The sequence below is a fragment of the Terrapene carolina genome, unplaced genomic scaffold, assembly GCF_002925995.2.
Source record: "Terrapene carolina triunguis isolate 2854851 unplaced genomic scaffold, T_m_triunguis-2.0 Scaffold33891, whole genome shotgun sequence".
Classification (NCBI taxonomy): domain Eukaryota; kingdom Metazoa; phylum Chordata; order Testudines; family Emydidae; genus Terrapene; species Terrapene triunguis.
This window is the reverse complement of record NW_020698242.1, coordinates 10,188,288-10,205,238: the sequence shown is the minus strand read 5'-3', so window position 1 is coordinate 10,205,238 and position 16,951 is coordinate 10,188,288. Positions and strand designations below refer to the sequence as shown.

Sequence of the window (16,951 nt, the reverse complement as noted above, 5' to 3'; positions counted from 1 at the left end):
AAGCGCTCCCCAGCCGCCCGGCGCGGTCGCAAAGCGCCCCCGGAGAAAGCGAAGGGGCGGAAGTCCGCCGACGTCCCACTCTGCACCGCGGCGCGGCGCTCTCTATTTCCCTCCAGCCGCAGCGCGCTCCTCCGCTATCCCGGCGGGCTGTGCGCCAGAGCGTTTCCGCCTCGCCTCTCTCTCGTCTCCGGCGCGGCAGCCGCGTAGAGGACGGTCGCCAGGTCGTTGGCAGCGGCGGGTGAGAAAGGCCTTGGGCTGGGTCAGACTCCGCCTCCGTGGACAGGGGGGAGGGTCCTCCCGGAGCTATCCCGGTGTGGGGGAGGGGAGCTCGGTGGGGGAGGGGTATCCCGGGTGGGAAGGGCAGCTGGGGGGGGGGGGGTGAGGGAGCGCTGTCTGGCCGAGGGGACACGCTGGGGCCGTTATAGGGCCATGTAGGGGGTGGGGGCCCCCTTTTCACCCCAAGTGCCCCATGACCCTCCGCCCCCTTGTCTTGTCCCGCTTCACAGGCCCTGCGGCCTCCGCTTCCAGCTTCCCTCGAGGGCGCCCCGCCCGCCCCTGCGGGTAGGTAACAGTCGGGCTCCCCGTGCGCTGGCGGGATCGGCTCGCCGCTGGGCCGGGCAGAGGGGGCGAGGCAGAGGCCGAGTGGCGCTGGAGAGCCAGCTCTGTGGGAGGCCGGGCCCGGGAGATCGAGCTGGGAACTCAGTCCTAATCAGGTAGGGGTGAGGTCCCTACCAGGAGGAGAGGATTTAATAATTGAATGCTGATCTGTGCTGGACAGGACACAAAATACACACAGTCCCTGCTCCAGAGAGCTTCCTGCTAGACAGGAGATGTCCTAATTTATTGCCTTCTCCGTGCTCCCGTTACTGTAGTATCCCAGCATTTTGGAAACATGAATGAATTTTTGTTTGTACCCTACCCAACAGAAGCATCCCAGAGATTGTAACTTACTAAAGTCGTAGTCGGAGTCATAGTCAGACATAGAATCCATGTTTAATTTAGTCCTAGATCAGTGTTTCTCAATCAGTGGATTGTGGACCCCCCAGGAAGTCACAAGAGGCAAAGGGAGGGGGAGTGGTGTTGGACAGCATTGAAAATTTTATAACAATAATTCAAAGACAAGCTAGCCCTTCCACTTCCCCATACACCCTTACCTTTCAAGGTCACATATTCTGTCAGCCTCTTGTAACACACACAAATTATATAGGCATATTATAATATTTTGTTTACTCTTTTATAGAAAATGTAGGGGGGTCATGAAAACTTTTAATAAGGACTCACCTCATGAAGAGGTTGAGAAATCTGGCCTGAACCAATGCCTTTAACTATACAGTATTTAGGATTCATTGGGAAGCACTGAATAAGGTGTCTAGGATTTTTCTAAATGTATCTTATTGATTTGTCAAGATGTCTTCCTCACATTCTCCTCAAAATGTTATTTGCCTACAGAATTGAAACCCCCAAAACAGCAGCAACTTGGTAGTGCAAAGTGGTAGTGCAAAAACCTCTGTAAACAAGGTTGAAACTAACTGATCTAGTTTCATTAGTTAAGCCGAGGAATGAAAAGTAGAGAGAAAAATAAAGTTACTAAAGCTGAAAGAATTTTTTAAATTATTTTTAAGTGATTTTAGTAACACAGGCAAAATATATTAAATACTCATCTTCACGGTGACCATTGGCATTATGCCTTTTTTGATGCTTGTTCCATTGTCAATCAAAATCTAGTTTTTTTTGTTGCTAGTAGGTCTTGTAATGACTCCATGCACAAAGGGCTAGGGTATATTTTGCAACTATTGAAATAATATTCTTAATTATTTGTAACTTCCCCTTCCAAGATTGCATCTGAAATCTCTTTCCTTCTTATCACCCTGTCTGCCCATGAGCCCTGGTTTGTTGAAAGGTCATGAAAGAGTTGAGGGGGTTTTGGCGATTATGTGATTCCTTAGGAGAAGAAGCCTGGAAAAAAACACATCCGTCTTCAATTGCTTTGTTATATTCTAGTAGATGGAGGACAGCATTCTTCCAATTGTATCTATGAATCTGACATCTTTTAACTGGCAATTTTCTATCTTTTCTCCCCTTAGAATGTTGGCTTCTAGGGCATTTAGCCTAATTGGCAAGCGTGCCATTTCCACCTCCATCTGCTTGAGAGGACATGGTAGGTAACTTGTTTAATTTTAAATATGACTGCAGAAGTAACTTAACCTTTTATGTGCCTCTTCTTAAATCACCCATTATGAGCAGCTTTAAATTTTGTAAAAACAAGCGTTTATAAAGCCCAAGCTAATCACTGGGACAAATAGCAAAGACTGGAAAGTCCTCTTAACAGAAGAAGCTGTTTTTTTAAGTAAAGTGTTTGGAAACACTTCACAAGAGGATCACAAAATTGCATTTAAAGAATTTTTGTAACTATGGCCATTAAAAATGCAATTTATCCTCTATCCATGTTCTTATACGCTGAGCAATATTAAATTTCTCTGAAAACTTGAGATAAAAGTACACTGAGATCTGTAATTGTTCTGAACACAGACCTAGCTCTGCTATAACAGCAATTTCTATGAGAGCCAAATGTGGTTTGTTGGCAGCACACCGTTATTTGGGAATCTTTTTTGTAATTTGGTACTTTAAGGATATTATTTACTGACCCAGCACAGGCTGGGCATTTCAAACTTAAGTGTGTTTGGAGATGATGGGATATTATGCAAATATCAAGCAGTAACTGTGAAAACAAGGCAGCAAAAACCAAATCAAGGAGTGGTGAGACACACTGATTTAGAGTTTATCTACACTAAGGAATTGTGTACACTGGCAGCGTTAAAGTGCTGTCGCAGCAGTGCTTTAACGTGGCTTGTGTAGTTGCGGCAGAGCGCTGGGAGAGGCTACGAGGGGCGTAGCTAGGCTCCCAGGGCTGGTGCACTGTCTACGCTGGCACTTTACAGCGGTGAAACTTGCCGCACTCGGGGGGGGGGGGTGTTTTTTCACACCCCTGAGCGCAGCAAGTTTCAGCACTGTAAAGTGCCAGTGTAGACAATCCCTAAAAAACTACATCAGCACAGCTGCACTTGAATTCTTCTGTCGACCTAGCGCAGTCTACACAGGGATTTAAATTGGCCTGGGGGATGGATTGCTCAGCATTGGCCTGCTAAACCCAGGGTAGTGAGTTCAATCCTTGAGGGGGCCACTTAGGGATCTGGGGCAAAATCAGTACTTGGTCCTGCTAGTGAAGGCAGGGGGCTGGACTCGATGACCTTTCAGGGTCCCTTCCAGTTCTATGAAACAGATATATCTCCACATATTATTATTTTATATTTATTATCTTAGCAACGCCACTCAGGGATGTGGATTTTTCACACCCCTGACACATCTAAAGTGACCTAATTTGCTAATGTAGACCAGGCTTTACTTGTCCAGTAGCAAGAAAGTTTAGTTGATGATCTGTGCCATCACCAGTAGATGGCATCACAGAACTATAATAGCCCTAGAAGGATATTGGATTAATAGAACCTAGACAGGGTAATTGCATGAAATTGTGTAGGAAAATATAACTTGAGGGCTTTCTAAATATTTAAAGGAAGATTGTCAACTTTAAATAGAGTAAATTTTGGGAGGGAAAAAATAGTTGACGTTAGTTTCAGGTATTACAAGTTCCTCTGAGACCCTTTGCCAATTTTTGTAGTCTGAAAATGTTTACTAATGGGTATTTAAAAAATAAATAAATCTCTCTTTTGATGCTGTGATACACACACACAGTACACAAATTGAATAAAGAATTACTCTTTTAATCTTTAAATTATAGTAATCTTAGGTGTTTCTTGTAACAATAGTAGTTTAAAAAAATCAGACCGAAGCATTTCTCTTTAAAACTTTAAAACTTCTTACTTGGCATTTTTTTTAACCTTAGAAGTTCAGGTATGCTCTCCTGGTACTTTTGGCTTCTGCACATATGTGCATTTGACTCTCTCTTATCTCTTAAGCAGGTGTTGCGAAAGTGGAAGACTTCAGTCTTCCAAATTACATTGATCGTCGTGACATTCCCCTGCCTCAACTGGAATACGTAAGGAATCTCTCTGCTGAGCAGAAAGCCCTGAAAGAAAAGGAAAAGGCATCATGGAGTGCCCTCTCCATTGATGAGAAGGTTGGATGTAGGTACTCAGGGCACTGAAAAATAAAATACAACCCTACTGCCGAGGATGATGTAATCTGGTCTGTTGTGCATACAGTATTGATGGATATCTCTTAGGAAACAGATGAACAAAGAAGGAAACCTCCAACTCTCTAGTCTTAAGCCCTCATCCTGCAAATGGATCTGTGTGGGTAGAGACTCTTGGGTCAGTTTGGAGCCCCATTGAAGTGATTGGAACTCTTCTGTATGCAAAAGTCTTCGTTCCCCCCCCCCCCCCCCCCCCCTGCTCCCCAAATCTGATCGCAGTATCAGTCATCTGCGGTAGCAGTCTGAGTCCTAATTGTCTCAAAGGCTTGCCATTAACCCCCTGTGGTACACATTGATACCTAAACTCATTGATAAAGGCCCCATGGTAGAGTTTGTATAGAGGTAACTCTGTTGGCAAATAGTGGTGTAGATGCAGTGTCTTGGGGTTACTTCAGAATCACCCTACAAGTTCTCTCCTTCACTTCGGGGTGTCCCAACTACTTCAGCCAACTGATAGCTGTTCTTAAGAGCTCCGAAATAACTGCTCATTTGTGATTCCCAACTTAAGCTGTAATGAGCTTAGGCTGTATGCTATAGTCAAGGACATCAAGCTGTGCATGTTGCCCTACTGCTTACTCTGGCTTTCTGAGAACCCTCTTGCTCTCCTTAGAGCTTTAGAAGCTTCTGCTTCCTCCCCCCTTCTACTTTACACCCATTTTGCAGCTACCATCTGTGTGTCCGAATCCTTCAGGTGGAGGGATGACTGCTCAGCAGTCAAAGGCACTTCTTAACTCCCACAGAATTAAGTTGCTGGCTGAAGGAGAGGGAAGCTGGTGAAACCCAGGTTTCACACTGGGTAGTGGAGAACATTAACACCTCTCAACTCCCCTGCTTATGTCATTAAAAAAGCTGAATTACATTATATGATTCTTTATTCGATGATGGGGAAACGGCTGGAAATATCATTTGTTATCGCTTGTTGCTAACAGCAGCTGCTATTAATTGCAAAGTATACTGCACAGAACTGAAATATTTGCATACTTTTAGTCTGTGATTAATAAAGTATTAAACCTTAACATTATTGGCTAAAGCTCAGACTTAGACACACCGGCATCTAGAGTTGCAGGTGAAACTGTAACTTTATACCAGTCTGTGTTGAGGTATCTTGTGAGGGTTCCCAACAGCTTGGGATGTATGTACAATGTGTACTGTCATATCCTCTTTGCCAGTGGCATGAGTCTTGTGTCACTTCAACATTGTAAGGTGTAATATGTTTGTCTTTCTGAAGATTCTCTACATATGCAATAAGCACTTTAAATGATATTTTTCAAGATACCTTAAATACGGACGAAACTAAGACTCTTTAGCAGAGTAGAAATAGCCTTTTAAAAAACTTCAAATGCAATTCAACCCCCAGATTAGCTACGAGACAATTCCTATTAAAACAAAAGAACCATGCAGGGAGTCAGGAGATTTGGATTTTATTCCTGATTCTGTCACTCACTTTGTGACCTTGGGCAAGGTCATGCAGTCACTCTAGTGCCTTGACTTTCCCATCTACAAGTGAGGCTAAACATAGTATCTTAACTCAGAGGTGTGATGAAGCTTAACGTTTGTAGAGTGCCATGAGATCTTTGTGTGGAAGATGGTATCGAACTGAAAAGCTATTACAACTTCTGTGCAATTTAGATCTGCTCTACAAATTTGTATCCTCTCTCTATATATTTCCCACCCCCCAGTCCTCATGCACAAGGATTTCAGCCACTTCTTTGCCAAGCTGAATGATTCATACCGTTCAATAAACTGTTTGAAAAGGGGGATTAAAATAGATGTGGCACAATTGGGTTCCACTATCTATAAACTTGTGGAGGAAAATAAGTGATTAAAAAATATTCCAAAAACCTAATAGACTCCAACAAATGTACTGTAGTTTCTGTAAGATGTACGTTCAGCCTCAGGAGCCATGTGCTAGTTGTTAAAACTCAGGGGAGAAGTCTTTTGTGTAGCTTACAAATAATGCAGTAAAAAAGACTGATGCTTTCTCCTTTTCAGTGTATCGTATCAAATTCTGTGAGACCTTTGCTGAAATGAATAGGGGATCAAACGAGTGGAAGACTGTTATTGGTGGTATGCTCTTCTTCTTCGGCTTCACTGCCTTGATTATCATTTGGCAGAGACTGTATGGTAAGTAAACAACATGTAAGAACAACATGTTGTTTAATCTTACAAACTAGCTCATCTATTTTCAATTAAAAAAAAAAGTTTTCCTACTATAAACTGTGCTTAGAACTCCAAATCTTGCATGATGCTGATAGACACTGTGATTTAGGAAATGCTGAAACCTTAAGCCATACTGGTTTCTACAAGGTTCTTTCCTATTGGCTTTAAGCAGGTAAATAGCTTAACCATCCCGGAATCTTAATCAGATGTGCTTGGGGAAACCATATTCGTGTACCAGTGATCACACAGCTTTCCCTTCCTCCTTCAAAACACAGTCCCCACACTATAGAATCAAAACTCACCCCCTTCTGAGAGTCTGGCTTTATTTACAAGAAAATGAAGAATCGTATAACAGACTCCAGTCCAAGCCTTCTCAACATGCTTGGCTGCTCCTAGCGTTCCTCTAACCCTCAGAACTGCCCAGCTCAGATCCTTTCTCCCAAAGATAACCTCCATCACAGAGAGCAGTTAAGAGTGGCTAACTGAACCACCCACAACAGTGAGTTGGCAGGACTCCTCTTGCATCTCCCTGCTAACAAGGTGAGGTACGGGAGAAGGCTGCCCCTTCTTACAGCATCCTTGCCAAGCAACAAATCCGTAACTGGACATTTAGAATTCATGCAGGAAACTAAATAGATTTTACGGGACTTATTCACTGGATGGGTCTTTTAATGTGCATTATCAGCTTTGAGTTGATAAAAGTGCATTTTTCATGAGATCAAATAGATGGCATTGAACGTCATTGTGTCACAATAAAATCCCAACTGAATTTTGAATTGCAGTTTATGGTCCTGTTCCTCACACCCTCTCTGAGGAATGGGTGGCTATGCAGACCAAGAGAATGCTGGATATGAGAGTTAACCCAATCGAGGGCTTCTCAGCCAAATGGGACTACGACAAGAACGAATGGAAGAAGTAAAATCACTCCTGGGATTACTGGACCTGCTGTCCACTTGAATTTGAAATGATTCCATTACCTACATGTGACCTCACTGCTTATGTACTGGAACAAACTCCATTTAAATATAAATGCTAATAAATGTCTGGTTTACTTGAAAGTTTCTTGTATTGATCTTAAATGCTTTCAGTTGTGCAGGCTGTAATGATTAGTACAATTTGCTAAGGGGCGAAGTCTTAAGTATTACTGTATTGTCATGGGTTGTGGTACAGCATTATGGGTTCAGTAAAGGGGAATGATACACCTGTGTTGCCAGTTATTTTTAAGTTAGGGGGTCTTATTTTATAGAGAATAACACAAAAATTAAAAATGCAGGTTAAAAAGCTCCAGTACATGACCTCATCCTAACTTATTTTACTGAAATAGTGAAGTTTCATGCTGCTGTGTACCAAGTGATTTTATCTAAGCCACTGGCCCTGGAAATCCCACTATTAAGTGGTGATTTATCTTTCATTAGCACAAAGCATTTGGAATTCTTGTTGCAAGGGTTTAACAGAAACAGTCTGAAGAAAATATATCTAAAGTGTTTCTGTTGCACAGCCAGAAATCTGTATGGCTACATAAAGATCTAAACTGCATTCAGTACAAGCAGATCACAGCCCACAGCAGCTTTCCTGGAAGCTAGCTTCATCCCACAGATAGAATTTCACTATGCAGAACACAGTAGCTTGACAGATTTCAATCTAACTCCATTTCTCCCTCTCCCTCTCCCCCCCCCCCCCCTTTTTTTTTTTTTAAGGAAACTTGGCTGAGAATGTTCACTGTCTAGCTTCTGACCTCCATTTTCATTCTGACCCATGGTCAGTTCCACACTTGTACTGTCATTTTTGGAGGGCAGGGGAAGTTTATAATAAAGTGGGATAAGGAGAGGCCATTAGCTCATCTGTGCTTGGGCCTGGACTGTGTTGGGTTTTTTTTTTTTTTAATGCAAATTAACAAAACTTACTTGAGGGAGAAGAGAAATATCCAAGATATGGTGAGGACTATATTTCAATATACACATTTAATACTTAGTCAGCCTCTCATCCTAGAGGGTGACCATATAAATGGATCACTTCATCTCTGGAAGAACGTCAGCAACACTAAAGTTTTCAGAAATGAGTAATACCTTATCCAATAGGAATGAGCTGTTTACCTAAAATCCCTTTGTATTTACCTAAACTTGGTCTGAATGCATTCCAGCTTCACACCCTTTCTCTTGCAGCAATGGCATAACGTGTGAAGTAATTTAGATGTAAAAACAGTGTGTCCAGCTGGGCAGGGGGAAGTGCCCCATAACACATCACGATATTTGATCAGTACTGATGGCATTGTGGAGTGAGCCACCTCTGGGATCACTTTCTACATCCTGTAGCTGCTGGATTTTTCCTAGGGAGACACCTAACAGTGACCTGTGCCATAAAATTTCTGTGGGCAAGTCTTTAGGTCAAAATATTTACAAGTGGTCTCAGTTTGTGCACATTAATTTTTGGGTACCACACTTGAGTGGGGGTTTTTTAAGTTGGTTTTAACTTCCTTTGTCAGTTTCCCTGCCTGCAAACTAGGAGACAGTGCTTCCCCTTCACAGGAGGGTGTCCTGATTCTAAAGCCAGTCACATGTTTGGCATTCCTGTGCTGGGGTGAGGATGGTCAGAGAAAAAGGTCAGAGAAAAAGCTATACATCAAATAATTTCTGGTCCCTTCCTTGCCTACCACTGCCTACCCTACCAGAGGTCAAGTGGTCAATCTTCATTTCAGGAAATGAACCTTTCAACATGCATTTAATATAACAATTAGGAGGAGATTTTCAAAGGCAGGCAGATGCCCATCTCCCATTGACTTTCAAGGGAAGTTGTGTACCAAACTCACCTTTGGGCGTTTTGAAATGTCTCCTTCTATGTAAACTGAGCTGCCACTGTTGGAATGTCTATCACAGAGGTGAGTGTGGTATGGTCAGTTTTGCAGTGGTAAACCTGGCAGCAAAATTCTGTTGCTCCTGACTCTAAACTTGGAAGAGAATGATGACCGTGAAATTCAAAGCACCTGTCAGTATCCTGTGAACCAATGTTGGTGCCTTTTGTGGGTCATGTCAATTCAGTATTTTTTTTTTTTTTTTTTGGCAGCCTAAATAGGGGCATTGTCACTTTTTCTCCTCCCATCTGTTTTGGGAATTAGAATTAGGTCTCTACCATTTTATTGTTTCCAAAGAATCCAACTGGTTTGGAAGATGATTTAGGGCAGGGGTTGGCAATGTTTGGCACGCGGCTCGCCAGGGTAAGCACCCTAGCGGGCCGGGCCAGTTTATTTACCTGCTGACGTGGCAGGTTCGGCCGATCGTGGCCCCCACTGGCCGCGGTTCGCCGTCCCGGGTCAATGGGGGCGGCAGGAAGCGGCACAGGCGAGGGATGTGCTGGCCACGGCTTCCCACCACCCCCATTGGCCCGGGACAGCGAACCGCGGCCAGTGGGGGCCGCGATCGGCCAAACCTGCCGCGTCAGCAGGTAAATAAACTGGCCCGGCCCGCCAGGGTGCTTACCCTGGCGAGCCGCGTGCCAAATGTTGCCGACCCCTGATTTAGGGGGTAATGCAGACATTCCATCCCGTGCTGGAGTGTAGATATTTGATTGCCAGGTTTTAACTACTATGCTGAATTGCTGCTGTTTTGTTTTTCTTAGTGCTAAGGGCCTCTGATGTGTGCTACTGACTCTTTCAAAGTGAAACGTAATTTTGCGCCTCTTCAGAAGAGAGTTTGTTTCGGCCTCCACGGAGGGGTTGATTGATCTAACACCCACTTTCCCCCCTCACCCCCAATACGTGCTCAATTACTTGAACATCTTCCCCCCCATTGCAAAACAAACAAAAAAAAATCATTTAAATACCATGGGCCAAATTCTGACTGTATTTCTCTGTAAATCTGGAGTAGCTCCACAGAGAGAGACATGCTTTGGAGCTTACACAGAGCTCTTCAGGTCTGGGAAATATAAGGTGGAACAGATTGTTTAGCAGCAGTTAACATATTTCAAGGTGAAGTGGCCCATTAACACCCCTCCAGTCATAGGGTGGAAAGGAAAGGGGGGAGGGGGCTGTAACTCAGCATTAGGGGTTAATTCTCTAGTTAGAACCCTGATTACAACAATCAGCCATAAAACCAGTGTCTCACTTCAGTCCATGATTTTTAGGGTTTAGCAAAGTTATGAATGTAAGGTCCCAGGCTCATCTTTTGAAGATGTGCAGGTTTCCTTTGAGGATGTGGACTGATAGGTCAGATAGAGTGATTGCTTTGTGAAAAGCGTTCACCCAGGTGTTGTGGTGTTTTTATCTTCTATCATTTTCCTATGCGAGTTCATTCGAGAGCGTACACCACGTGTTGTGATAGGCATGTGTAGGAGCCATGGATCTTGAAAGGGGTGTTGATCATTGTAGCAATAGAGATTTGTCTGACTATAGCTTGCGTGAGAATAGAATCTGGCCCTAAAAAAGGAGAGAAACGAATTGGTTCTGTAGGAGTTATAGTCCAGACAGCACTTTAGCAGAATGTTGCCCACCAGGTGAGCTCAGCTGTGCCATGAAGCACTTGGGAGAGCAGTGAACAGATGCCTGGAGCAGATGGTGAAGGGAAAGTAGTGGGGGAAGGGAGGGAGACTTAAACTGTCTGTCAGGTGAAAGGAGCAGCCGTGGGGATAATAGCCAACTGCATGTGGGTAGGTGTCCTGCTGAATGCCCTAGGAATCTGCATCAGCATAGGGATTGCTTGCTGCTGCTTTGGCCTTGCACTAGCACAGACAGCGTCTCATCAAAATATTTAAATCCTCTTCCTGTGCTACATTTCTTCACCACCACAGAGTTTTTGAGCACCTTCCTTTGCAGCAGCAGCTGCTGCGGTGAGATCCAGGACTGGACTGGCAAAGGAGAGGGGAAAGGCACAGTACTGCATGGAGATGAGTGAATGACTAACTCCAAAAGCTTCCTCAGAGCCGGTGTGCATGCGAGAGTCCCCAGAGGGACAGGGAATCCGGAAGAGAAACCTGAGCCACACACATCCTGGGAACCTTCCTTCGTCCAACTCTGCCCTGCACTGGCTGTAGTGCTCAGTTCTCCCTCGTCCTGCTGAGACCTAGGCAGAGCTGCTGCAGCTGGTAGGTGAGCTGAATTTGCTAGGGCTCTGTAAACTCCCCCCTAGTGCATGCGTCCCACTCTCGCCCCTTGGCAGCAGCACACACAGCTTTGGTTTGTTCTTTTGGAGGAGGCAGATCTCACTGTCCTGATTTGTTTGGTTGCAGAGAGTCTTGGTTACTGAGAAGAAACCTGCACCCTTTGCCTTGGGAAAGAGCTGTCATGGGGTCTGGAATGAGCAAGGTACATGCACCTCAACACTGCAGCTGTTACATTTGAGGCAGTAACCCTGATGCTTATGAAGAACCTTTTACTCCTCTCCAGCCCGCTGCACTGACCAGTAGGAAAGAGGGGATGCCCTAAATGTGATCTGATAAGTCTTCCCCTTCTATGCCCTGTATGATTCTTACAGCTTAGAGGCTTACTGTAGTTTTCCCTGGGAAAAGAAGAGAGATTTTAAAGACTATCATTTTTAAAACAAGCAAGGATCCTTGGGTTGCTTATACGTAGACAGTAAGCTCCTTGGGGTAAAGACTGTCTTTTTTCTCTGTTTGTTCAGCACCTTGCAGAATGGAGTCCTGATCCAGGACTGGAGCTCCTAGGTGTTACCACAATACAAATACATCATTTCCTGGAAGGGAATAATAAAACCATTAGGAAAAAATGTTAAAAGTTAGACTGGGTCTGGACCCTCATTTCTTGTTCCTGGGGTAATAAGAACTCCACACCATTAGCATCACTAGAGCCAGTACTCACCAATCCAGTTAGCCTATTAAACCCTAATTCACTATTGTGCCCATGTGAGAGGGAGTGAGGTTGTATTTTCCCCACTTTTTAGCCAGTTATATTTATTTTTGGTATGTTGCTCTCACCTGGATATGATTCACTGGGAGAGAAAGTAGATTTTTATGGGGTGTTTGTTACTCTAGTGCAGGCAGTGGAAGGATTGATTACTGTTCATGTCTCTAAATAACTGGGAGAGGCATGACTTATCTAATTTAAAATTAGATCCTGGAACTAAAATAGAGATCAGCACAGACTCTCGCCACCCTGTCCTCATGCTGCTGCATCGTGGTATAACACCAGTTTCACAAACAGGATGGCTGGCGTCCCTGCAAGAAAGGCTGGGGCGTTGTTTTATGAGAACTTCTCCAAAGACAGCCTGGATCTCAAAATTGTCACTCGTTGGACAAACTGTGGCCCTGGTCCTGCAATAAGAGCTCTGCAGGGGGCACCCTTTCAGGATTGGGGCTTATGTCTTATGGCTCCAAATCCAAACCTCAGAACTGAAACCTCTCAAACTTTGGGGAAGATCAGTGCTGAGTATTTGGGGACTTGCTACCCTGGCAGATTCAGTGCTCTGCTAACAGCACTCTTCTCTCCCAGAGAGGGGAGTAGGTATGTGTTATCCATAGGGCATCAACACTAATACACAACTCCGATTTCTAATTCAGAGCCATTTTCAAGTCCTCTACTACTCTCTTGAGAGCTCAGTAACTCCATACAGCCATCAGAATCAAATAATATGTATTTTTACACATTTTGGAGACCTATTCCACTGTTAAATCTTGTGTTGTTAGATCCTGCAGGTTCAAAGTGGGATTAACGATTAGGAATTATTTTCCCCCCTCTTTTGTGAGATTTTTTTCTACCCTAAGGTGTGTCGAGGCCTTACCTACTGCTGACTGGGTTTATTATACATAATTATTGGACTTTTATGGGGATAATATAGCTGTACTTTGTCTGTTATTGTTACAATAACTTTAGAAGTCCTAAGTAAAAAATACATCTGAACTGTTTTCAAAAGAAGGCATTGAGGTGTAGTGGATTGAGGTGTAGGTAACAGGTATGTTGCAGGGCGAATCTCTGGGGAAGGGATATGTTTCCAGGGGCAGGTATTAGCTCTGCAGCAGTGACTAAGCCAGAAGATGAAAAGGAGAGGGCATGGCACCCCCCTTTGTGTCCATAGCCAGAGGAGGGAGCAGCTGAACAAGTGAGATGACTCATGTTGCAGCAGCCTCAGGGAGAGATCTTGGCCTCTCTACAGGACAGAAAACAAGTGCACTGAGTTGCCAGTGGAATGATTATTTACTGACGCTTTAATTTTAGTATCCAAGCTTCTGTATGAGAGATCAGGAGCTTTTAGTGATAATTTGTAGAAGCACAGAGAGTAGATTTAAATAATTTAAGCAGCTCTATGACATTTTAAATGTTTATAAGCCAGGGAGACGGTGTAGAGGGTTTGACTGTGTGCTTTTCTGATAAGTTAATATTTGCATCACACAAACTGCAAACTTTTCTGATTTAGCAGAAACCAGACTGAATGACAGAGCAGGTCTGGACTTAGAGTCCACTTCCACTAAATGTGCTGGTGTGACATTTCTATGCATAGAATGTCTTGTCATTTGGATGCCAGGAGCCCTAATGTTGTTACGAACCTGTGCCCCCTAAGGAACGTGATGACCACATTGTGTTTCGTGCCATAATCAGTTGGGAAATCAGCAGTGTGGCTACAAATCAGATTCTCCTACTCCAAAAGCAGGAGTAGTAGACTCCTGCCATCTTAACTGAAGGAGAATCTCTGTTAGTTATTAGCAGTATGGGGCCAATGACATACAGTTGCACTGTTCTGATTTCATTCCGTAGATGGCAGTGGTGCACATACATGCTAGACAGTTCATTACAATAATTCGCACTAGAACTGGTAGAAAAAACACGAAAAAAAATTCACAAAATAAACAATTTGAAAATTTTCAGCCTTTCATAGTACATATGATCTTAAAGGACTCTGCAAACACTAACTCCCTATTTCCATACTACAATCCTGCCTCCAGCCCCTCTTCCTCAGATGTGCTCGTGGCCCTGTTCCCACCATACATCAAAGCAGGGTCCAGCTTTCATGGTGCTTCAAAGGCGGGTGGGGTGACTGGAATCAAAGCAAGAGCTTACAGGGCATTCTGAGTGTTTGAGGAGGGGCTGCAGCAGGGCAATGATCTGAGACAGGGAAAGGGAACCAGTATTGCCAGACCCAAATGTTCAAAAATCATGAGTCCAGCCCCTCCCCCAAATCATGATAATTGGCTTACCACATGTGTTTTTTTAAAAAATAAAATAAAAGTTGGTTCATTTTCATTTGCCTTCTGGCTTCTGAGCCTTTCAGGTTCTTTGGCTTCCTGTCTTTCTCTGCAGCCACGAGGGCTAGCAACTTACTGTGCAGAGAGAGATGCCCAGCTGGGCAGTAGGTAGGGTGCCCTGCACCCCAGCGTGAGGTGGGGCTGAACAGCCATCAAATGGTGTCCCACAGGACGAGTTCCCAGCTAAGTGGCAGGCAGTGTGTTTCTCAGCAACCCCAGGAAGATGCCCAGCTGTGCATCGCTCCATGTTGCCGAGGAGATATACAGCTTTGCCATGACTACCAGCCCCCTGCTTTCCAGCACTCGGAGTTTTCATGCTGGATGGGGACTCACACCTGCTGCAGGTTTGTTTCGTCCTGTGCCAGATGCTGCCTGTAGTTAGGGACTCAAAGCTGCCAGCCCCAGAATCCCTCTTAGCTGCCTCATCTCTCTGATTGTGGGCTCAGCCAGGTCCCAGCAGAGTGAGGCTTTTCAGGTTGCCTCTTTGTAGAGCGTGACCTTGAGGCAGAGATCCATTCTGGACGGTAGCGATGTCCTCGCAAGGTCCTCCAGCTGGCTGCATGGAGCGATCAGTCATGATGACACTGCCGGCTCGGCTGTTCTACCAGGAGCAACAGGGTGCTTGAAGACAAAGTGCCTCGTTTCTTTTCCTCCCTCCTCTCTCTTAGCTCCTTAGAAGGGCAAAGAGTTCAGTCCTCTGATGTCATGAGAGCTAAAGCCACTGCATAGCCAGAATCATTCCCAGACAGAGCCTAGCCAGGGCCAGTCATTGATCATAAACCGTAGGCCCTGTTGGCCAGCCCCAATCCTCGGGGCCATCTGACCCTTGGTAACTGCTCCTCTGGCCTTTGCCTTTCTGATGATGCACTAGAGGAGCAGAGCTCAACTAAGTAACTGAGCTGTTTCTGTCCCATCTCCCATTGCGTCCCGTCTCCTGCCCTGAGCACGGTGCACTCTCCTCCTGCCATTCCCACCTCTGGGGTTTTCACGCTGCTCCCCAAACCTGGAGGAGCCTCCCCTGTCCAGTGCACCAGGAGGCCACGCTCTTCTACTGCAGTACCTCTCTTAAAAGCTGCTCCATTTACCTTCCTGTCTGCCCCGGGCTGCTGCTCATGGGCTCTCTGCTCTTCCTGCCTCAGACTCTAACTGCAGCCACCTGAACGTCATGGCTCTCTCCGTCCGTTACCATGGTCTCTGCTTGGCTAATTCAGACTGCACGCTCCTTGGGGCAGGGAGTGTGGGCTGGATCCTACCCATCTGTCTACCTCTTCTGACAGATCCCTCCACTCGCCCACTACCTGAGTGCTAGCGGCAGCGGGCCGCTCAGCACAGCCAAAGAGAGGTATGGGCAAAGGCGGCTTTGTGCACTCCTGGTCCCGAGGCTGATGGGGTCCAGAGCTGCCCTAAATTCCTAACTGGCTGCAACGGCCCCCAGGAGAATCCTCTTGCAGCCTGTTGAGCCAGCTTGAAGAGTGCTTCGTGATGCTGGAATGGTGCGAAGCAACCTTGCCAGGGTCCCAGGGACCCGATTGTTTGTCCCAGCTCTCTAAAGTGCCATGGAAGGTTTACAACGCTATGTAAATCGTCGTAGCGATCTCCTCTCCTCTTTGGAACCAACAGGAGAGCATCAAAGACAAAACAAGCTGGCTGAAATATCCCCATTGGAAAGTATTAAAAATAGCCCAGGCGTTTCTATCTCTTCTCAGCCCTGGATGCATCCCCAGAGCCATCGTTTAAAACTGTTTGCAAGAGGTTGTTGCTATAGAAACACAAAACAAAGTCCCAGCGTCTCTTGGCACAGCCCTGGCTCATCATCATTTAAAGGCAAGCCGAGTCTCTTGAAAGGTCACGGCAGGTGCTGCTTGTGTTTCAGTTGCCATGCAACTTGACGTGCGTGTGGAACTCGGCAGTGGGTCGGGTGATCTGGTTTGGCATTTGGGCCGCATTCCCCGTTGGAGTCACTGGCTGGTTGGATGAGCTTTGGTGCCTGTTCTAGCGGCGTCGGATGGTTAACATACTGGATGTTAGGAGAGTGGGCAGCCCGGGACATTGGGATACAGGAAACTTTCGCTTCTGCTGCAGCTCACGGGGTTGTTGATGGCTGAAGGTGTGACTGTGGCTCACCTGGGGGAAGTGAGCTGAGATTCTCAGACCAGTTCCTGGTGCTCAGGTGTCCTCATAACGCCACCTTCTCAGCAGGCCCCCTCATTGGCAGCTTCAGTGGGGAGGCCAAGGGCTGATTGGGCCATGGAGATTGAACTCCTGTCTCACCCGTTGAACTGGACTCACCCTGTAAAGGTGGAGACGCATTGACTTGGTAACATGGGGGTGAGCTGGTCCTGCCACAGCCCATAAGGGACCTGCTCTGGGGATCAACAGAGACTGTCCAGCTCCAGG

General features: G+C 45.6%; 2 protein-coding genes across 3 annotated transcripts in view; both read left to right on the top strand.

Moving 5' to 3' along the window:
• Positions 1 to 130: 130 nt before the first annotated feature.
• Positions 131 to 7,428, top strand: LOC112108575. Of its 2 annotated transcripts, none has more exons than XM_026663677.1 (5): positions 131 to 238; positions 2,085 to 2,158; positions 3,978 to 4,142; positions 6,203 to 6,334; positions 7,153 to 7,428. In XM_026663677.1, exons 2-5 carry the CDS (start codon positions 2,086 to 2,088, stop codon positions 7,287 to 7,289), a joined length of 507 nt encoding a protein of 168 aa, XP_026519462.1. In that variant the 5' UTR covers positions 131 to 238; position 2,085; the 3' UTR covers positions 7,290 to 7,428. The 2 variants fall into 2 exon arrangements, with proteins under 2 accessions (XP_026519462.1, XP_026519461.1); XM_026663676.1 differs by having other exon boundaries at positions 3,975 to 4,142.
• Positions 7,429 to 11,333: 3,905 nt separating this feature from the next.
• LOC113409582 (dual specificity protein phosphatase 22-A-like) overlaps positions 11,334 to 16,951 on the top strand; it is a 41,016-nt gene continuing 35,398 nt past the window's right edge. The window contains exons 1-2 of the mRNA XM_026663678.1: positions 11,334 to 11,443; positions 11,588 to 11,663. Of these exons, the coding sequence (XP_026519463.1) occupies positions 11,643 to 11,663 (21 nt within the window). The 5' untranslated portion in view covers positions 11,334 to 11,443; positions 11,588 to 11,642. The remainder of the gene's footprint in view (positions 11,444 to 11,587; positions 11,664 to 16,951) is intronic.